Genomic DNA, 22,927 nt, shown 5'->3' with positions numbered 1-22,927 from the left:
GAGCGTCATGTGTGGGTGTTTTTAACAGCAGAGGTCACAGCTTGGGCTACATAAGAGGACATGTTCTTCCAACATCACAGAGTAGAAAGAAAAAGGAAAGTTTAAACTTACAGCTGGAGCAGAGGTCGGCACAGCTGAGCTGCGTCCTGGTACGCGCCAGAGCTCCGCCTACGTCCTGTGACGGAAGTAGAACGCGTCAGAGCTCCGCCTACGTCCTGTGACGGAGGCAGGAAGTTCGAGGTGGGGTCCTAAGGTATTTAGAATCACTTAAAGGACTACAAATAGCTGGAATGGGCAGATTTTGTCTCTGTGTATTTCTGTGTATGCAGAGAACAACTGACTAAGCCCAAAGTAAAGCAGCTGAAAGAATAAACTGTTCCAATTGATTCCAATGTTAAATGTTTTAAAGAGCGTGAATCATTCTGTAGGACAAGCAGACCTGATTTGTTTTTAATATTCTTGAGTTTTGTTAAACTTTACAACTTAACTGTTTAAAACTTAATGTATCTAAAACTGTAGGAATGTATTTTACTAAATCACATAAAGTAGCTGAACATGTGTAGCTGAGTAAATTTTCTATATAAATTTAATAATCATTTAATTTTATGTACGTTCTCAAAACCTGTTAAAATATTCTTTATTGTCAAGTTATTATTGTCCTGTAAAAACATTTACTTGTTTAATACTGTTACCAAAGTTCCTAGCTAGCTGTTGTAGTGAGGGGGACTTAATTAACGACGCACCGCAGCAGCATGTGTGACTTTTGCAGCTTTGCGGCAAAAGTCACTGGAAAACTATTGTACGGGAGACGGAGAGACCGTGCTGCTGTCTGTGTCTGACTGTGCTCCTCCTGCTATCCGCAGGTGCATTTTCATAATAAATGTGCAGATCCTGATCCCTGCTGTGGCATCATCATTTGTCAGCAACCATTCAAGAGCCGCTACACATGCTGACATTTTAGTATCAGGATAAAAATACAAATTATCCAGGAATACAAATACCTCGGCATTCATCCGGACTCCAAACTTAATTTTAGATCACATGTAAAGCAAATCTCCAAAAAAGTCTAATTTAACTTAGGTAATATCCGATTTATTAGAAATTCAATGTCTGTTCAAGCTGCCAAAACCTTCATTCATTCAATGATCTTCTTCTTATTTTATCTCACGGTTTAACCAGCTGGTTCCAGACTAACTCCACCACTAAAACCACCAGTCTCTATGCAAACAGACACTCAAAGCACTAGACAAGAAACCAAAGCATTATTAAGTTCACTAATGTCTTACACACAGCGGCTGCACCACCTCCGAGAACCTCCACTCAGAACCACTGAGGCGTGTCCATCATCCCACACAGGAAAAGTGCCGTCAGCCTTCTCTGTTAGGGCTTCCCAGGAAAGGAACAGCATTCCAGGAACAATACATACAAGCTTTGCTCTCATCTCAAACGTTGCTGTTTCACTCTCAGACTGCAGCGCTGAACCTCTGCTGCTGCCATCTTGTGTTTTAATTGTGCATGTGTACTTTTTTCTGTACTTCTTTGTAATTGTATGTTTAAAGCTGATAATATTAATGCTTCTTATTCTGCATCTAACACGTTTTAACCTGCTTTACTGATGTGCTTATAACTGTGCTGCTTTTCGTCTCGTATTGCGTCTCTGCAGCGACTCTGGTCTAACAGCTTTAATACCGCTGCTGTATTTTACTGTCTACTGTTTTTATGTTTTACCTAGAGGGCCACTGTACAACAGATGAAAACTAGTCCTTGGTTAATTCTGGCATATAACAGGTTCACTGTTGGTAATATACACTGTTCTGGTAAATAAATAAAATTAAAAATGAATAAATATGGCAGGTTAATTATACAAGAAAAAAATCCTTTCATCCTTCTAATGATTATTCTAATTTTAAACATTATTTAAAACATTCATTTTGGGAGAAAGAGTTGTTGGTACGTCCAACAATGCTATTTTTTTCAGAGGAATTTCAACAGGGAACAAGATGCAGCCCATAAACGTGTTCCCTCCATTCCTGCAACAGCATCACCATCACCTCTCAACACAGACCAACAACATGACGTCCACGAAGACGTTAAAACATTTTCATGAGCAAAAATTAGAAATCTGAAAGAGGAACATGAAATGAAAAGAAAATATTACATACAAAGCAGAAAAGAATGAGACAGCTGTGATTTACCATCACGATAGACGATATTAAAAAGTCTAAATCTGTTTTTAGTTAAATATTTTATATTTTATATTTTTAATATAAATATTTGAGTGTTTTAATGTACAAATGAGATTTTGATGGGTCTAACTTATGTTAACCAGCATGAATAAGCAGCATCATCATTTCAATGTCATGATATTTATTCTACATTTTAGATGGGTTTCTAGAGCTTAGATGAATGTGTCTTTTGTTATAGTTCAAAAACCAAATGTATGGCTTCCTCAGGTCTTTTGGGGGTTCTGGTTCTTTAAATGTCAGAGAACAAATTTCTCGAGTGAGTGAAGGATGGAGGGAGTGTAATGTGTGATTTTAGAGGTTCGTGGTGGTCGGCAGATGAAACACACAAAGTCAGAGTGCTAGAATAAGTGTGTCAGGTTTATTCCCCGCAGCTCATGACACTCATCATTACATCTCAATGGGTTCAGCCTTATAAGCATAGCATAGCTTGCCCTACCTTTGACACGGACTGGAGAGCCAACAGTCCCGGTAGAGTGGCTTAGAAAACCCCGGCTGGGCGTTCGTATACGTAACCCGCAGCAGACTCTACCGAGATGTGGGATTTCCCCGTCTTTATACTTATTTAGAAAAACACAACATCGCATGAGAGAGAGGATGGCCGGTCCTTTCCCACAGGCGAGGATGAGTCCTGAGATCCTGTCTTGTAAACATATTTACAAGACACCCTTTTCTCACCCTTCCAAAGATAGGCAGTCACACAGTTCCCAAAACAAGCAGAATAATATAACAAAAACAGTATGCAGGTGGTCACTTGGGACAAAACAAGCAGTTATATAATATAATAGCATGAAAGTGGGCATTTTAGGACACAAATTAGATATTCCCATATCATTGAGATCGACAGGTGGATCGGTGCGGCGTCTGCAGTGATGCAGGCTCTGAATCGGTCTGTCATGGTGAAGAAGGAGCTGAGCCAAAAGGCAAAGCTCTCGATTTACCGGTCGATCTACGTTCCTACCCTCACCTATGGTCATGAGCTGTGGGTAGTGACCGAAAGAACAAGATCACGAATACAAGCGGCCCAAATGAGTTTCCTCCGCAGGGTGGTCGGGCTCTCTCTTAGAGATAGGATGAGAAGCTCGGTGGTCCAGGAGGGGCTCAGAGTAGAGCTGCTGCTCCTCCACATCCAGAGGAGCCAGATGAGGTGGCTCGGGCATCTGGTTAGGATGCCTCCTGGACGCCTCCCTGGTGAGGTGTTCCAGGCACGTCCCACCGGAAGGAGGCCCCGGGGAAGACCCAGGACGCGCTGGATGGACTACATCTCTCGGCTGGTCTGGGAACGCCTCGAGATCCCTCCGGATGAGCTGGTGAATGTGGCCGGGGAGAGGGAAGTCTGGGTTTCCCTGCTTAGGCAGCTGCCCCTGCGACCCGACTCCGGATAAGTGGCAGAAAATGGATGGATGGATAGATGGATGGATGGATGGATGGATGGTTAATAATGAAACCTTACATTTGTACACATTTCTGTCAGGCTGTAGTCTGCAGAGTGCAACAATCTTTCTGGAGGTCTCTTAACGTACAAGGACATTTAGTTGGATTGGAACAGAACTTCGCTGCCTGGAGAAGCTGAAAATAATCATAAAATCAACAGAAGTTGTTTGAGGAATCATATTAATGCGAAGTTATCTGCTGAACAAATAAAGAGCCACACACGTTTATCAGAAAACCTACACATTTGTTTGTTCTGCGTGGTTGGATCTGAGCGGGTCACCGGGCTGATCGCCTGGTTTAAATGGAGGGAAAACCCGCTAAGTTTGCACCTGGTCACAGCACAACATGGCTACTTCCACTGAGTGTACTCTCCAGTTTCACCGTATCACTCCGCCTCCTCTCCACTGCAGCAGCACAATATAGTCCGAACAAATGTGAAACGTATGTTCATCCAAAACAAAAACAAATTTAATCTTACGAACCAGTAATGTTAGTAACGTTTTATCCTCGGTAACGGAGTAAAAGGAGTTGTAATTAGGAAGAGTGATTAGTTAGATTATCCATTACTTAGCAGCGTAGTTTATTTTAATGCTTGTACTCCATCACTAAATATTAATGCACACTGTACAATTGTGATTTCCCTTCATGGGGCAAAACGTATTGCTATCAGTATCTATTTAAAAATGCCATAAAACAATGGTTTCATGAAGACAGGAGAAATTCTTGTCCATCTGTAGAGTCGCTGCCCTCTGGGTTTAACATTTTTTATATGAAGGGTGATGGAGCCCTCAAGGGACATCCATCATTACTGTTTTTGATACTGCAGTTTTTTCTCTCTCTGAACCTTCAGTTAGTCACACTGACTTTGGTTATGATATTAATAAATTAGAAATTTTAAAATGGAACACTAAAACTTTTTATTTTAGGATTTTCAAGCCCCTCCTCCTGCAGTGGTCGAACATGATGATGCCACTCCTCTGAAATTATACAAACCTCAGCATAGACGTTTTAAAATTACTGCCTGTATTACTCGACACATACACTAGGAACGACTTCCACTGGGTGCATGTGCTGCGGTGCTGTTCGTGGCCTTTTCAGTCAAAGGTTTGATTCCCACCGGGCGCGCCGCGGTGCGTCTCAGAAGTGTCCCAGAAACGCCTCGTTGCTGTTCTCCGCTAACCAGGACGCACCAAACCCAGCAGTTCATACAGGGCCAGACAGGAAATCAGACACCACAGCGGTGTAAAAGCATCCGGTAAATCCCTACAAACGCCTCGTGCTGCTGAACCATGTAAACGTTACGTCATTAATCAGTCAGCTGGTCTCAGTTTTTGTTTAATTTTTTTAAATCGTGGACGACAACATGTTTATTCTGGAAGTGGAGAATCACAAGACCTCCACTTCTCCTGTGACTTCGTGATCTTGTGGATACGGCTCGGCGCTCCCGCTGTGGACTGACCTCGGAGCGAAATGACAGCTGGAACGCGATGCACACACTCCTGGTGGAAAGGTGTAAAGGCTTGATACTGACAAGACACACTGGTTACAAACAGCTGAATATTTTATTTATACTTTTCTCGTTTACAGTTTAAGTCAAAGAAAAGAAAAAACAAATTCATGGCAGAACTTGAAAAGTGAAATTAATGCTAACAGCAACAGTCGTCCAAGCACAACAATTCAACTGTAAAAAGCAAAATTAAAGTCCAGAATGATCATTAAGTATCTTGTAAAATCGTCCTACAGAAAAGTCCTTCATGGTGGCTGAATGGAAGGAACTTCAAGCACGAAATCAACGTTCACGGCTCGTCTGATCCCTGGTTTCTTTTCTTGATCTCTTGCTGTCTGTTTTTCTGTTATTATTTAGCTCTGTTTTGTTTTATTTCGAGTTGTTTCCTGTTGTGTATTCTGTCCTCTATACTTCCGGTTAATCACCAAGTCTGCATCCTGTAATCATCCTCTCTGTATCCGTGCTCCAGGTTTTCTCTTCTTCGTTGCCAGTTCTCTGTGTCAGGTGTTGCTTAGTCTTATTTGTGTTGCTTGTGTTGAGGAGTCTTCATTAAATTAAATTTCCGTCCAGCCTTCTTCTGTCTCCTGCATCCATTCCATGGCATCATCAGATCAACTCTTTTCTTTTTACGCTTTAGAGTAGGACATGAAGAGAAATCTATGCTGACTGTTTTATCAAACAGAAGAGACTTTATTTTTTTCTATGTCTGCTGAGGCTTACTGAGCCAGGTAAATGGAACCAAAACCCAAATCCAGGAAAAAGAGCTTCTGTGAATGTGGTGTTGATGGTTTGGATGTGGGTCAGTGTGTCAGAGGAAACTTTGTAGTAGGACAGAGTGCCAGCAGGACAGTCCACGTACACTGCCACTCTGCTAGACAATGATGAGGAGGCGGATGTTTTATTCTCATTGTAATGTGAACCATCATAGAGCGACATGTTCCAGGACTGATCATTCTTTCCAAACTCACAGGAGTCATCGAAGGCGTTTCTGCTGATTCCTCTGTAACTCACTGCAAAATTAACCACTCCTCTCCACTCAACCTCGTAGTAGAACCGACCAGTCAGGCCTTCTCGGCACAGCAGCTGAGGACACAGCTGGTGAAATCTGTCTGGATGATCCGGATACTGCTGGAACTCATGCTCCACGTGTGTCGCTGTCCTGTTGTTGTCCGACAGTTTGATGTAGTTGTACACGGTGTTTGTGTTGATGGTGAGTTGGCATGAATCTGGTGGGAGAGAACAGACATGATGCAGCTGCTGTTATTGTTAACTCTTGGATTTTGATTGATGAATGAGTGATGTGTGAAGATGGCTGAATGTGATAAATATAGTGAAAAACACGTACACTTCCTCAGACCTGGGGCCAACCATCGTTCTCCAGCAGGTTTCATTCTGGAAGGAGAAAAGGGGATGAGAGCAGCACTTTCTCTTTCAGCATGCAGACATGGACATTGGCTCTCATATTCTTTGTTTTACATTGAAAAGAAACAGTTCAGCATGTAGAAACGACCACCTGGTAGGAGCACATATTTAAAGCACAGTTTCAGGACGGGTGGGTGAAGGGGTTCCCCAAGAAAAACACTGATTATAATTATATTTTTTCTACATCAAGCAGCCCTAGTCTGAAGGCAAACGTAGGATCCAAACGGTGCAGCAGAGAGCGCTGTTAGATAATAATCCTGCTGCTGCAGACGTGTCGTGTATTTGTTGCCTAAAGGTGAATCCTCTTGGACTAGGCTTGACCTCTTTTTCTGACAGCATCACTGAATTGAGTGTAAAACCAGGGACTGTATCCTATAAATGTTTTTGTAAATTTGCCTGCAATAACACTAAAACCCTGATCAATTGTACTGTGCCTTAGCAGGAACAGAGAGGGTTTGTGAGTAATGTCATGTATTTACAGCTTGACCTGAAGAAGAAAATAAATTTTTTATGGTGATAATGACCGACTTTAGATTTTAGTGTCTCTGTTGTAGATAATGCAGCAGTGTGGCTGCAGCACCATGTCCAAACCTGAGAGTCTGGAGTCTGCACTGAGGATCCTTCAGTTTACTAGTCAGCAGCTTCACTCCTGAGTCTCCTGGATGGTTGTAGCTCAGGTCCAGCTCTGTCAGATGGGAGGGGTTGGAGGTCAGAGCTGAGGCCAGAGAGGCACAGCCGTCCTCTGTGATCAGACATCCTGACAGGCTGCAGACAACACCAACCGTGAGAGAAACTCTGAGAACTGCTCTGAAATCATTAGTCACGTTACAGTAAATAAAATGCTTCATGTGGGTGTTCAGCACAAAACAGAAGAAATTGTTCCATGAGAGCAAAATCATTGTGAAAAAACTATGAAGAATTCTGACAAGAGATATCCTTATAAAGTTCTGTGATAAATCATTTTATAAATCACAGACATAATCTCACAGCAAAGGTAAAAGTAAATATTAAATCCGAGCCAGTACGAGTCTGTTGAAGACATGGAAAAGATTCTCCACTGTCTAACCAACATTGTGATGTAGCTGAAAGGTGAAAAGATGTATTTTCATGACATGGAACAGACATTTATATTAATGAAGTCCCTCAGATAGGTTGATAAGGTGCTGTCCACACCATGTTGCCCTCACCTTGAAACTATATTAACTGGTTTATTTCCCACAGGAGTTCTTCTAACTTGGTCCCTGCTCATGCTTGTGTAACAGGAGTGTTACAGCAGCTGGCCGACTATGGGGTATTTCCCTCTTTAATCAAGAGCCTAACTGTTGGATCTGAGAGCAAGATTTCTTGTTTTCATGCTCAAATATCATCGTACGCACTCTCAAAACTCTGCTCTCACACTCAAAAAGTCCCTAGTCACTAGTGGAGGAATTGACTTTTCTCATGCAGCAATACATGAAATCTGCACAGTAACTTTTAATCATTTTAATGTAACGTTTTAATGCTTTCTGTGCACCATCTGTAATATACTGTAAAATACTTTGAATTGTCCTGTACATGAAATGTACTGTAGAAATAAACTGTCCTTGCCTTAACAACCATGGCAACGCAAAAGATGCATGGAAGTATGAGGACGGGGATGTATGACAACGTTAGAAATGGATGTCGCTATTTACGTATGTAGGGAGCATATGGGCCAAAGGGCATCTGAAAAGCTCACCCAGCTCACAGTGCCCACCTCCACCTGCCAGCGAATTCCCAGTTTTCTGACTGACAGAAGGCAGCAGATGAGACTGGGAGGCATCACATCCAGCACTCAAACTTGTTACAAAGAAGTTTGTTCTTGTTCCCGAACAAGAAAAAACTGTTCCTGATTATTTTCTTCAACAAGAAAAAACTTTGTAAGGTCCGGTGATTTCATTCTCTGTGAGAAGCTTCGTCCATGACTGGGCAGGGAGAACTGCAGAGGGGTGTCTGTTTTATGTGCAATGAGCAGCTTTTTTCCCTTTAATGAGAAACTTAGACTGTGGCAGGCTGGGGTTGTGCACGCGGTGGTGTCTGTGCCTTTAAATCCCACATTTTGTATACATTTACGTACTTTCTGACTACCTCGATCGGCTGTTCATTAAAACTATTCGTTCAGTCTCAAATCAGGGAAAATGCAGAAGCCATAATTTTCCACTTTATTATTTTCCAAGTTAACCAGGACCACCTTAAATGTCTGACCAATCACACAGTTCTCCTCAGAGCCCTATGAGAAGAAAGTTTTCCTCGGCTGATGTGTCCAGAACTGTCCCCATTTACGTCCACAAGAGCAAAATGACATAATTTTCTTCTGATGGCATCAAGTTTTCGCTTCTCGCCGAGGTTGTAACAGCCTTCAGTATTTCAAACACTAGCTGTGTTTCCATCACAGTATTTCGCAAAATAAAAGCGATATTTCTAAAATTCTGATAAAGTGCAGTTGTGATTTGCAGGTGTTTCCAGTGAATGGTGTTTTATTTTCGTAAAATCTCGTCCCACGAGACTCCGCTTTGAGGAGGATGGAGATTTCTAAATCTTTGTAAAACTCTTGCATTTCGCCCTTGTTTGCTATCAAGGATGACGATTATATATATATCACTGATCATGATAAAATTACCAGTACTTTTAATGAGTATTTTATTGCATCCGTACAAGAACTGTCCTCCAAATTTAGTGCTGCTCTATTTCTCCCATCAGTATCAGCTGCATCTCAACAATTCTCTTTTTCTGAAATCTCACAAAATGATTTAAATAATATTTTGTGTTCTTTAAATGTTCCCCATGCCTGTGATGTAAATAACTTAAACATGACTTTTCTGAAAACTCATGCTAGTACTCTTATACTACTTTTTCACCATTTAGTTAACTTGTGTATTAGGCAATCAGTGTTTCCTGCCATGTGGAAAACTGCCCAGATCACCCTCATTTTTAAGTCTGATGATCCCACAAATGTTTCCAACTACCGTCCGATTGCAATTCTCCCAACTGTCTCTAAGTTACTTGAAAAAAATTATATAATCAATTAATCAATTACCTTGAAAATAATAACCTGCTTAGTGACTTCTAACATGGTTTTCGACCCTCGCGGTCGACCGTGTCGGCTTTGCTTCTTTTTACAGAGCAGATACGTGCGTCCCTAAACAAAGGTCATGTTACCGGAGTTATATACATAGATTTTCAAAAAGTTTTCGATACAGTTAATCTTCAAATAAACTTCTTTCTTTTCATTTGTCCTCCTCTGCAATAAACATGTTTACATCATATTTAAGTGACAGATCTCAGACTGTAAAAATTGGCTCAGTAACATCACAGCCACTAAGGTGTTCTATGGGTGTTCCACAGGGCAGCATTTTAGGTCCTTTACTGTTCCTTTTGGACATTAATGATCTTCCTCATGTGCTTAGTTTTTCCAATTCTCTGTTATACGCTGATGATACTGTTATTTTTCTGTCTGGCCCAAACACTGACACCATTAATCACAAACTTAACACAGATATGCAGCATTTGCATGACTGGCTGCAAGATAATCATTTAACACTTAATGTTAAGAAAACAGAAAGCATGTACTTTTACTCATCTAGGAGACAGTTATCCATATCCAATCCCATCACATTCTCCAACCACAAGTTGTTTCCACTTACAAGTATTTGGGAGTCTCTCTTCACTCACATCTCACTTACTGTGAGCATGTCCAAACCCTAACCAGAAAGTTAAATCAAAAGTTATATGTTTATAGTAAAATTAGACCACATTTGTCTCACTCTGTCTCTAAAACATATCTCCATGCAATCATTATGTCTACTCTGTCGTATTGTCTGCCTGTTTGGTCACTTACAACAAATGAAATCCTTGAACCAGTAGTAAGACTCTATAACAGAGCTCACAAGATCCATAACTGGCTTCCAGGCTGGACTCACCATTGCTCTGCACTATCGTTGTCTAATGCTTTGACATTTCAGAACTATACAATAAGCCATGGGATTAAATTGTATTATTAAATCTTGAATGGACACATCTCAGCAGCACTTACTGCGTTGGTACCAAAACTCAGCTCAAGGTCCGAACGCTCGACTAGATCTGTTACAAATGGACTTTTGCCTTTACCGGCCTTTAGGAACTGCTACGGTCAGAGAGCTTTCTTTTATGTGCTCACTAAAGCCTGGAATGAGATCCCACAGCACATCAGGACTATAACATCACAAAGAGTATTTAAAAGAATATTTGCTCGCCATCTAATGGTCAGGTACAGCTGTGACCACTGAGGTGGCTCCATAGCCTCCCCTAAAGCTGCTTCTCTTGGTGTGTGTTTGTATGATTGTACTGTCTTGTCTTGAAATTTGTGATGTGTGTCTGGTTTGTATGTTCTGTAGAGCAGGAACCTGCTGAAAAACAGTTCTTAAACTGAGTCAGGCCCGATTGTTTTAATCTTTTCCTGTTTAATAAATAAAAAAAATGAAAGAAAAAAATATTTTTTTAATCATTTGTAAAAAGATTCCGACTCCTCCTGTATCTACTCAGACTGCGCCATCTCAATTTGAAATGAACTGGTCACATGACCCGATGAAGAGTAAGTGCGAGTGTTTCCATCACACTTTTGCAATATACTCCTATATCGACACGTCTGGAAAACTGCCTCATAAGAGCGTAAAAACTTTTTAGCGATATTTGAGAGGTTTTTTTTTTTTTTTTCGAAATGTAGGTGTTTCCATTACCATTTTTTAATTGCGATATTTAGCTTTTGCACTATTCCAGGGGTGATGGAAACGCACCTATTGGGTCCCCCCAGGGCTGTGTCCTCTCCCCACTGCTCTTCTCCCTCTACACCAATTACGACACCTGCCACCCTCACCATCCTCAACAACACAGTGTCTACTCTCTTGGGATTTGAAATGGAAGCCTTACATAGACTCTGTCAGGAAAATGGCCCAGGAGAGGTTGTACTTCCTGTAACAGCTCAGTAAGTTTAACCTGCCACAGGAGCTGCTGATTACCTTTTACACCACCATTATCCAGTCTGTACTCTGCACACTCATCATTGTCTGGTTTTGATCAGCCACCAAACTGGAAAGGCACAAGCGCAAAGGACAATCAGGTATGCAGGGGAGATAATCAGGGTCACCCTACCCTCCATCCAGGACTTGTACCTGTCCAAGTTAAGCAAACAGGCTGATAACATCTCTGCTGACTCTTCACACCCTGCACACACACTTTTATAGCTCCTCCGGGCTTGTAGGCGCTACAAAGCACTTAACCCAAAACCACCAGCCACAGAGACAGTTTCTTCCCCCAGGCCATTACCCTGATGAACATTTATTCCTCATGACATTATTTGACACACATAAAGGAAATGTTTTTCAACTTATCTATTCTCTGTTTTAAAAGGATAATTCAGCTTTATTTAAATGGGGTTGTATGTGGGCATAAGAAGTTAGTGTGGTTCTTGTAGCAGACAGTATTCAATAAAAGGAAAAAAAAATATTGATGGGTGGGAATCAATTTAAAAGATAAATTCTGACCTGAGTATTTCCATTTTACAATGTGAACTCTTCAGTCCATCACAAAGCTTCTTCACTCCTGAATCCCGAAGGTCGTTGTTACTCAGGTCCAGCTCTTTAAGACTGGAGGAGTGAGAGCTGAGAACTAAGGACAACGATTCATAGCTTCTCCAAGAGAGGTTACAGCCACTCAGTCTGTGGAGTCAATAATAAATGCAATGTATATTATTAGTTATGATAATATTGTTAAAATATGTTATTGCGTATAAGAAAAAAGCTGTATTTTTAGGAAAAAAATCTGATCATATTACTACGTACAAAGCTTTGTTAGAGGCTTTGACCACTGGCAGCAGCCTCAGAAGAGCCTCCTCTGAAGCAGAGTATTTCTTCAGGTCAAACACATCCAGATCTTGTTCTGATGACAGTAAGATGAAGGCCAGAGCCGACCACTGAGCAGGAGACAGGTTCTCTGTGGAGAGACTTCCTGATCTCAGGGACTGTTGGACCTCCTCCACTAGAGAACGATCATTCAGTTCATTCAGACAGTGGAACAGATTGATGCTTCTCTCTGCAGAATGATTCTCACTGATCTTCTCCTTGATGTACTGGACTGTTTCCTGATTGGTCTCTGAGCTACTTCCTGTCTCTGCCAGCAGACCTCGTAGACGACTCTGATTGGTCTGCAGTGAAAGACCCAGGAGGAAGCGGAGGAACAAGTCCAGGTGTCCATTTGGGCTCTGTAAGGCCTTGTTTACAGCACTCTGGTTGAAGGGTTTAACTTTGACCTTTTTCCCAAAGACTTTAAAGAGTTTTGAAATTTTTTGTTCCTCTTCAAACAGATTGACTCCAGTATTGATGAAGGTCAGACGAACATAAAGAGCGGCCAGAAACTCCTGAACACTCAGATGGACGAAGCTGAACACCTTCTCCTGGTACAGTCCTCTCTCCTCTTTAAAGATCTGTGTGAACACTCCTGAGTAAACTGAGGCTGCTGTGATATCGATGCCACACTCTGTCAGGTCTGGTTCATAGAAGATCAGGTTTCCTTTCTGCAGCTGATCAAAAGCCAGTTTTCCCAGAGACTCAATCATCTTCCTGCTCTCTGGACTCCAGAGTGGATCTGTCTCAGCTCCTCCATCATACTTGACCTTCTTGACTTTGGTCTGGACCACCAGGAAGTGGATGTACATCTCAGTCAGGGTCTTGGGCAGCTCTCCTCCCTCTCTGGTTTCCAGCACATCCTCCAGAACTGTAGCAGTGATCCAGCAGAAGACTGGGATGTGGCACATGATGTGGAGGCTTCGTGATGTCTTCATGTGGGAGATGATCCTGCTGGCCTGCTCCTCATCTCTGAACCTTTTCCTGAAGTACTCCTCCTTCTGAGGGTCAGTGAACCCTCTGATCTCTGTTGTCATGTCAACACAGTCAGGAGGGATCTGATTGGCTGCTGCAGGTCGTGTGGTTATCCAGAGGCGAGCAGAGGGAAGCAGTTTCCCCCTGATGAGGTTAGTCAGCAGCACATCCACTGAGGTGGACTTCTTAGGGTCGGTCAGAACTTTTCTGAAGTCCAGAGGAAGTCGACTCTCATCCAGACCATCAAAGATGAAAACAACCTGAAACTCATCCAAATCAAATATTTCTTTAGTGTCATTGAAGAAGTGATGAACAAGTTCCACCAAGCTGAACTTTTCCTCTTTCAGCACATTCAGCTCTCTGAAAGTCAGTGGAAACAAGAACTGGATGTCCTGGTGGGCTTTGTCTTCAGCCCAGTCCAGAGTGAACTTCTGTGTTAAGACAGTTTTCCCAATGCCAGCCACTCCCTTTGTCATCACTGTTCTGATTGGTTCATCTCTTCCAGGTGGGAGTTTAAAGATGTCTTCTTGTCTGATGGTTGTTTCTGGCCTGTTTGGTTTCCTGGATGCTGTTTCAATCTGTCTGACCTCATGTTCTTCATTGACTTCTGCAGTTCCTCCCTCTGTGATGTAGAGCTCTGTGTAGATCTGGTTCAGAAAGGTTGGGTTTCCTGCTTTAGCGATTCCCTCAAACACACACTGGAACTTCTTCTTCAAGTTTGACTTAAATTTAGGGAGACAACTGTGAAGAGCATCTGAAGAGAAAATGAGAGATGAGTTTTTCCAGTGCAATTTGCTTTTAGTTAAGCATTCATTATCAAGGAACATTAATCAAACTCAGACACTTTAGCTGCATGTAAAAATACAAATGTTGACTTTAGTGTTAGCTTTGTGATTGTTTTCTCTTGTTGTAAGTTTGTACATTGAGGTGCTGAAATGCAAAAAGAGTTTTATCCTGCAAACATAATCATTTACAGTAAAGAACGAGCAATATTCTTCACCATATTCCATATGAAATCATTTCAAAATGCAGTTTAGGTGGGACAGACTGAAAGTATGTGAACCCAGTAAACATGATAAAAACATATTAAGAGGCCAGTGTTTAAAACTCCAACCAGCCAGCCCAGTAACATGCACGGTTGAGTTGATCTACATTCAGAGTTCAACTGGTTATTTATTTGGACTGCCTGTATACAAACACAGGGGAGTAATCAATTTTTCCTGGGTGACTATATTTCTGTACACAGTCCTGGACTCCAGGTTCTGCCAGAGGTTTTTCCTTCCTTTTAAAAGGTTGTTTTTCCTTTTCGGCTGTTGCCTGCCACCCCTTGCAAGCTCAGGTTGGGGAAATGAATTGAAACCAGTGCTATGGTTTTCATTAGCTATGAAATTATTCCCATGAATTAGCATATATGATTTGTTTTAATTGGATAACAAACAGTTGTTCTCAGTTGGACTTTCTACCTTTCATAATTACATTCCTACAGATGTGTTACAGGAGGGTGGCTGCGATGGCTGCATGGGTGTCTGGATCATGGTGGGCCAGTGGACAGATGTGGGGCTCAGTCACTACATTATCCAGATTACTCTCAATATGCCATCCGGTAGTGAGTCCTCTGCGGTTGAGGTCAAAGTGGTGAGCTGGAACGTCTGAGGTCTTAACCATCCAGTCAAATGTGACAAGGTGTTTCTTCACTTAAACAAATTAAAGAGTGACATTGTGTATGTTCAGGAAACACACTTATTAAAGCAGGATAAGTACAAAAGCAGGCTACACACAAACCTTCCATTTCTCCTTTAACTGTAAAGCTAGGGGTGTGGCGATACTGATACACAAATTAGTACAATTCAGGGAGCTTAATACAATCCAAGACAAGGATGGCTGCTATGTTATTGTCCAGGGAGTGTTATGTAATATGCCTGTGATACTGGCTAATGCCCCTAATTGGGATAATGGACAGTTCTTCCAAGATTTTTTTTCCCTCCTTCCAGAGTTGGACCAGTACTATTTAATACTCGGTGGGGACTTTAACTGTGTTCTGCATCCGACATGAGACCACTCTTGCCCAAATCACAATACCAGCACCTCCTTAAGTAACTCTGCTCAGTGTATTAATTCGTTTCTCCAGACTTATGGAATGGTGGACTTATGGAGGTTGAAATACCCAACCTCAAAAAAGTTATCTTTCTTTTCCCCACCACATAAATCGTACTCTAGAATTGATATTTTCTACTGGATCATAGACTTCTTCCCTTCCTAAGATCAGTTGACTATGAAAGCATAGTAATATCAGATCATAGTCCTGTGATCTTGAGTCTCCGCTTTCTGAATAAGGCTCCTCCCAGGCCACAATGGCAACTCAATACAAGATTTCTGGCAGATAACGAATTTGTGGAATTCATAAATGCACAAATTGACCTCTTCCTTGACACCAACAGTTCCCCGGAGGTAAGCTATTCCCTTCTGTGGGAATCGCTTAAAGCGGTTATACGGGGTCACATAATTTCATATAGTGCGAGTCACTCTAAGAGAAAAAAGAAGCGCTTATCTGATATTAGTGACAGGTAAAAATCAGTTGATCAATGTCAAGCGGTCTCACCATCTGCAGATTTATGGAAGGAAAGGACACAACTTCAAGCTGAATTTGATCTCCTGATGAATGAAAGGGCCATGGACATGCATATCAAATCGCAACAGTATTTGAGCATGGAGAGAAGGCAAATCGGATGCTAGGTCATCAGCTGAAACAAATAGCAGCAGCTACCTACATATCAGCAGTTAAGGATAAAGACGGTAACATCATCACTAATAAACTCTTGATTAATAAATTGTTTAAGACATTTTTTGAAGAGCTATACACCTCTGACTCTAAACGTTGGCAGAAGTAGACAGAGACGGCTTAGAGGGTGATATACAGCTACTGGAAATAGAAAGGGCAGTTGGGAAAATTAAATCAGGCAACGCTCCAGGTCCTGATGGATTCCCAGTTGAATTTTTCCGAATCTTCTCAACTAGATTGCTCCCTTTATTAAGTAAAGTGTATGATGAGGCTTTCAGAGCCAAAACTCTGCCTGTAACAATGACGCAGGCCATCATTACAGTACTTCTGAATAAGGATAAGGACCCATTACAGTGCGAGTCCTATCGTCCAGTGAGCTTGCTCTGCTGTGATTATAAGATTTTGACAAGGGTACTAGCAGACAGATTGGAGCGAGTGTTGGATCAAATTATCCACTCTGATCAGACAGGGTTTATAAAAGGCAGGCAGCTGTACAGTAATCTCCGCCGAGTATATAATATACTGTATTTAACAGGTAGCAATGCCGTCCCAGAGGCTATCATTGCATTAGACGCCCATAAAGCATTAGACAGAATTGAACACAAATATCTGCTTCCAGCCCTAAACAGTTTTGGCTTTGGACCTTTGTTTTGCTTGTGGGTAGACCTGTTGTACACCTGTCCCCGGGCTGCAGTCAAGTCAAATAATATCATATCAAAATATTTTTCCCTATTTAGGGGAACAAGGCAGGGGTGTCCCCTATCTCCTCTGCTGTTTGATGTTGCTATTGAGCCCCAGCTGTGTCACTGAGAAAGGATAGCAATTTGGGAGGAATTAACAGAGGAGGATACATACACAAACTGGCATTATATGCCGATGACCTCTTACTTTTTCTGTCTAATCCCTGTGATTCCATTCCAGCTGCTATGAAAATTATCAGAGATTTTGGCTCCTTATCAGGGTATAAGATAAATTTTGCAAAGAGTCTAATTTCTCCAGTCAATAATAAAATGGATCAAATAGTGTTGGACACTTATCCATTTAGGATATGCAAAGACAGATTTACCTAATTGGGGGTATCAGTGACAAAATGTTTGTTTCTCTTCCAAACCATTCCAGTATTTATAGCAAAGTCATTCTTCAAAGAACTAGATAAGGCTATCTCTCTGTATATTTGGAATAAGAAAATACCGTGGGGTAAGGAAAGAGTGCCTAGAAAAACGGAGGGAGAAGGGGGAGTTAGCCATGCCAAATTACATGTATTATTACTGGGCAGTTAACACATCTAAACTAAACTTTCTGATTCAATCTTGTGATGGGGAGCAAATGCCTCTTTGGGCTCTTACGGAGCAGCGTTCCTACAGCCCTGTGGCATTGAATTCCTTAATTTGTGCTCCACTACCGATCAGGAAGGGATTAATCTGCCATAAACATGTGACCCAAGGTTCGCTCAAAATATGGAAGCAGCTGCGAATTCCCTTTGGGTGTAGACAGGGTCTTCCCATGGCCCCCATCTGTGCAAATGCCCTCTTCCCTCCGTCATTAACTGATACAGCCTTTCAGATTTGGAGAAGAAGGGGTATAGAGGTGGTTAGGGATTTCTTCACAGAAGGTAACTTTATGTCATTTGAGCATTTGAGGTCAAAATTCCACATTCCACAATCACATTTTTTCAGGTACCTACAAGTTCGTAGTTTTGTCAAAAAACACTTTCCCCCCTCCTTCCAGTCCCCACAGGCTGTGTGGTTGGAGGACTGCTTAAATGTGAATCGCCTAAAAAAGGGGGCAGTATCCACTATATATGATCTCTTGCAGGAGTCAGTGGCCTCCTCTCTGGACCGTGTTAGACAGCAGTGGGAGATAGAACTAGGCTTGAATATCGCTCCTGTGGAATGGAAGAGGGCAGTTGGCTGGGTACATACTTCATCTATATCTATATGTATCAGACATGGGCTGCTTCAATTTAAGGTCCCTCATAGACTTTACTTTTCCAATAGTAAGCCCACCAAACTTTTTCCAGGAACGGATGAGACTTGTCAGAGGTTTAAATGTGATCCGGACACACTCAGTCATATGTTCTGGTCCTGCCCATTGCTGAAGGGCTTTTGGGAGGGGGTTTTTAATACCATCGCAGGAACATAAGAATTCCATTAAACCCTGTTACAGCATTATTTGGGGCGATGCCATGGGACTGTAAAATTCCGGCCACCCATGCCCCCATTGTGGCCTTCACAACACTTCTTGCACGGCAGCTTATTTTGCTTGGCTGGAAAAAAACTGAAGCACCCTGTCATAGACGTTGGATGATGGTCGTGATGGCATATCTGAGAGTGGAACAACCCACAGGACTCAAGGCTCTATACAAAAGTTTAGCAGGCTTTGGCATCCATTTGTTTTGTACTTTGAGAATGTCCCTACAAACTGATAGGTTAAGTTAACCCTTTACCCCCCCCCCCCCCCAATGTATATATAATTTGGCAGCTGGGTGCAATACCATGTTTTCTGTTGTTTCTGTTTAAGTTGTCTATGTATGGAAAATCCAATAAAAACACTGAAATAAAAAACATTGAAATAAAAAAGTCTAAATTAATAGACTAAAGCAAAGGTTAATCAGTGTGCTGATTGGCTTAAATTATAAATAAATATAAATTAATCGCATACAAATTAAAATTTGTCTTACACAAAGGTAAACATGTCTTAAATAAAGCATTACTAAATTAATGCTTAATGTATATTTTATGTATACATCTAACTGAAAATGCCAAATATCTGACGTACTGTCAGATTTTCATTTTTCAAATAAGCTTTAAGAATCATTAGCAGCAGTGAGTAGAGAGATCCACCAAGTTCATTATTCTTTTAGTTAAAGCAGTTAAAGTTCCACCGTCCAGTTAGATCGGCTTCATTTGTTTCTGAGTTATGGTCTTCTGAAAAAAAAAGAACTTCTACCTGCTGAGGCTGTTGAAGGTGATGAAGCTGCACCTGATGATTGGTCTCTCAACACATTTTTTGAAGGTTCTCCTGTTGGAACAAAGTGCATCTGAAATCATAAACTGGTCCTTTTCTGAGGATTGCATAGTTTGAAAGTTATAAAGAGTATTAAAGAGAAGGAATGTGTCCTCATGCACCAAATATGAAATCGCAGAATATCAAGTTAAGCTTCAGGTTATAAATGATTGTAAAATGATCGTAAAAAGCAGAATGAAATGATTTACACTTTCATAATGCTATATTTTACTCTATATTTTATTCATTTTAGAAGATCAAAATCTTCATTACTATTAATTAATTTTAATCCCAGCTGGGTAATCCGGTTCTACATTTTACCCATCTCTAGATTTGTTAGAGCAGGGGGCTGCCATGGGCTTTGCTTAGGGGCCTGCAGTGGTTTACCACTGGCACTAGCATAATCCAACAAAGATGATTAGATACAGAAAACTGAGACATTTTACCATTTCATGAAAAATATTAACACATTTTAAATTTGATAGCAGCAACACATCTCCAAATAATTGGAACAAGAGCAACAACAGGCTGGAAAAGTACCTGGTACAAACCAGAAACACCTGGAGGAGCATTGGACAACTAACCAGGTTACCTGGCAACAGGTCAGTAACATGACTGGTATACATGGAGCATTTCAGAGAGGCAGAGTCTCTCAGACAAATCTGAGACGAACTGGGTCTAAAACTGTGGAACAATTTTTAGAAAAAATATGCTTCAGTTTAAGACTGCAAAGATTGAAGATCCCACCACTAAAGTTAAAAAAAAATTAAATGCTTCTGACGTTTGGGCCCTCAAGCAGCACTTAATTAAAAACAGACCTGATCTACTACTTTTTACACCATGCTGAACACCACCCTGGAACTACTTTTTACACCATGCTGAACACCACCCTGGAACTACTTTTTACACCGTGCTGAACATCACCCTGGAACTACTTTTTACACCATGTTGAACACCACCCTGGAACTACTTTTTACACCGTGTTGAACATCACCCTGGAACTACTTTTTACACCATGCTGAACATCACCCTGGAACTACTTTTTACACCGTGTTGAACATCACCCTGGAACTACTTTTTACACCGTGCTCAACATCACCCTGGAACTACTTTTTACACCGTGTTCAACATCACCCTGGAACTACTTTTTACACCGTGCTGAACAACACCCTGGAACCACTTTTTACACTGTGCTGAACATCACCCTGGAACTACTTTTTACACCGTGCTGAACATCACCCTGGAACTACTTTTTACACTGTGCTGAACATCACCCTGGAACTACTTTTTACACCGTGTTGAACATCACCCTGGAACTACTTTTTACACTGTGCTGAACATCACCCTGGAACTACTTTTTACACCGTGCTGAACATAACCCTGGAACTACTTTTTACACCGTGCCGAACATCACCCTGGAACTACTTTTTACACTGTGCCGAACATCACCCTGGAACTACTTTTTACACCGTGTTGAACATCACCCTGGAACTACTTTTTACACCGTGCTGAACATCACCCTGGAACTACTTTTTACACCGTGCTGAACATCACCCTGGAACTACTTTTTACACCGTGTTGAACATCACCCTGGAACTACTTTTTACACCGTGCTGAACATCACCCGGAAACTACTTTTTACACCGTATTGAACATCACCCTGGAACTACTTTTTACACCGTGTTGAACATCACCCTGGAACTACTTTTTACACCGTGTTGAACATCACCCTGAAACTACTTTTTACACCGTGCTGAACATCACCCTGGAACTACTTTTTACACCGTGTTGAACATCACCCTGGAACTACTTTTTACACCGTGTTGAACATCACCCTGAAACTACTTTTTACACCGTGCTGAACATCACCCTGGAACTACTTTTTACACCGTGTTGAACATCACCCTGGAACTACTTTTTACACCGTGTTGAACATCACCCTGAAACTACTTTTTACACCGTGTTGAACATCACCCTGAAACTCCTTTTTACACCGTGTTGAACATCACCCTGGAACTACTTTTTACACCGTGTTGAACATCACCCTGAAACTACTTTTTACACCGTGCTGAACATCACCCTGGAACTACTTTTTACACCGTGTTGAACATCACCCTGGAACTACTTTTTACACCGTGTTGAACATCACCCTGAAACTACTTTTTACACCGTGCTGAACATCACCCTGGAACTACTTTTTACACCGTGTTGAACATCACCCTGGAACTACTTTTTACACCGTGTTGAACATCACCCTGAAACTACTTTTTACACCGTGTTGAACATCACCCTGAAACTACTTTTTACACCGTGTTGAACATCACCCTGGAACTACTTTTTACACCGTGCTGAACACCACCCTGGAATTGATGGGTTGGGTTGATGAGAATTTTGTGTTTATTTACACAGCATCCCAACAGATTTTTATGTCTTCCTTTTTCTTTGACTGACCGTTAATCAACTTCATCTTCTTTAGTATCAAATTCATAACCTCCATCACGTGTTCAGTGGTATACATCTCAACAAGTAAATCCACTGTAACCATTCTGTTTGCTTTCTCCAGATTGCACTTTTTGATGGCTTCAAATCCATCCAGCAACTCGGGATTCTGAAGGTGCCAGCGGAAAAGTTCGAAGTCTTCCTCTCCGAAATCCTGCAGCATTTCCAGCAGCTGCTGCCTTACAGGCTTCTCCATTTCTGATCTGCAGAGACATGACAGGAGGTTTTCACGTCAGGGACAGAATGAATCCGGGTCAGCATGACACATCATGTTACAATCCACCAGCCCATCACACTTTTAATTTATTATTTAATTTAATTTATCATATATTATCATCACTATTTACTGGTTAAGTATGATGGCAACATGGTTTTCTTTCCAGATGACAGAACAGATTAGAGATTGTTGTATTTCTACATACCCAAGGCTCATGCTGGCCGAGTTACAGATCTGATCATTGGTGATGGTGCCACAGGGCTGCCTTCTGGATCACGACTGGCTCTGACATTATGGTGACCTGTACAGTCATTCAGAAGTTGAGTGTGTGGCAGTATTCATGGAAGTCACTCTACAGTCAGTGCCAGGGGTGTCAAATTCTGGTACTATCCTGCAGGTTTTTGTTGTTTTCCTGCTCCAACACGCCTGATTCTAATCAGATGGATTTAACAGCTTCTTGGCAACTTCTTCACAAAGACCCATTAATTTCTGTGCTGAATTTATTCAAATGGCATCTGTGTAAATATGTCAGAATGCTAACCAAATTCTCAGTTACACTTTTACATTTAAGATATTTTTATCTAATCTGTTAATTAAAGTCAGTAATCTTTATTATGAAGAATCTTGTTCCTTCTTATCAGTAAACAATTTCCTCCTCTAGTCTTTTACAAATGAAAGCTTGGGTTTGGAGCATTGTTTCTGAAGGAGTGCCTGGCTCAGCTGTAGGGGGAGGGGTGAAGGTGTGCTTCAGCGAGCAGCGGCAGGTGAGGCAGAGGCTGCTGGAGTGGATTTCTAGTTATGATCTGTCTTAATCTGCATTAGTGTGCTGAGGCCAAGACCGAACTGAGAGCAGAGAGCTCCACAGATCGACAGATCCAGGCCTGTGCTGGTGTCCCGGATAAACCCCCAGCAATGCTGTCACACAGTGCAAACATTTGTGAAGTCTGTAGA

At 41.5% G+C, this 22,927-nt stretch overlaps 2 protein-coding genes across 4 annotated transcripts in view; both read right to left on the bottom strand.

Moving 5' to 3' along the window:
- The window catches only part of LOC121635258 (protein NLRC3-like), a 29,669-nt gene extending 29,500 nt beyond the window's left edge, over positions 1-169 (bottom strand). For 2 of the 3 annotated variants that reach the window (XM_041978373.1, XM_041978374.1), the window contains exon 1: positions 112-169. The gene's annotated coding sequence lies outside the window, so the exon portion shown is untranslated. The remainder of the gene's footprint in view (positions 1-111) is intronic. The other variant, XM_041978375.1, reaches the window with a different exon arrangement.
- A 5,080-nt stretch (positions 170-5,249) lies between these two features.
- Positions 5,250-22,277, bottom strand: LOC121635261 (NACHT, LRR and PYD domains-containing protein 12-like). Its single transcript, XM_041978377.1, has 8 exons — positions 22,182-22,277; positions 21,712-21,962; positions 19,204-19,275; positions 12,441-14,229; positions 12,144-12,317; positions 7,198-7,371; positions 6,530-6,576; positions 5,250-6,410 (listed from the first exon to the last, which is right to left on the bottom strand). Exons 1-8 carry the CDS (start codon positions 22,190-22,192, stop codon positions 5,875-5,877), a joined length of 3,054 nt encoding a protein of 1,017 aa, XP_041834311.1. The 5' UTR covers positions 22,193-22,277; the 3' UTR covers positions 5,250-5,874.
- Between the last annotated feature and the right edge of the window lie 650 nt (positions 22,278-22,927).

The sequence above is a fragment of the Melanotaenia boesemani genome, chromosome 24 (genome assembly GCF_017639745.1).
Source record: "Melanotaenia boesemani isolate fMelBoe1 chromosome 24, fMelBoe1.pri, whole genome shotgun sequence".
In the NCBI taxonomy this organism is placed as follows: Eukaryota; Metazoa; Chordata; class Actinopteri; order Atheriniformes; family Melanotaeniidae; genus Melanotaenia; species Melanotaenia boesemani.
This window is presented reverse-complemented; position numbering and strand designations above follow the sequence as displayed.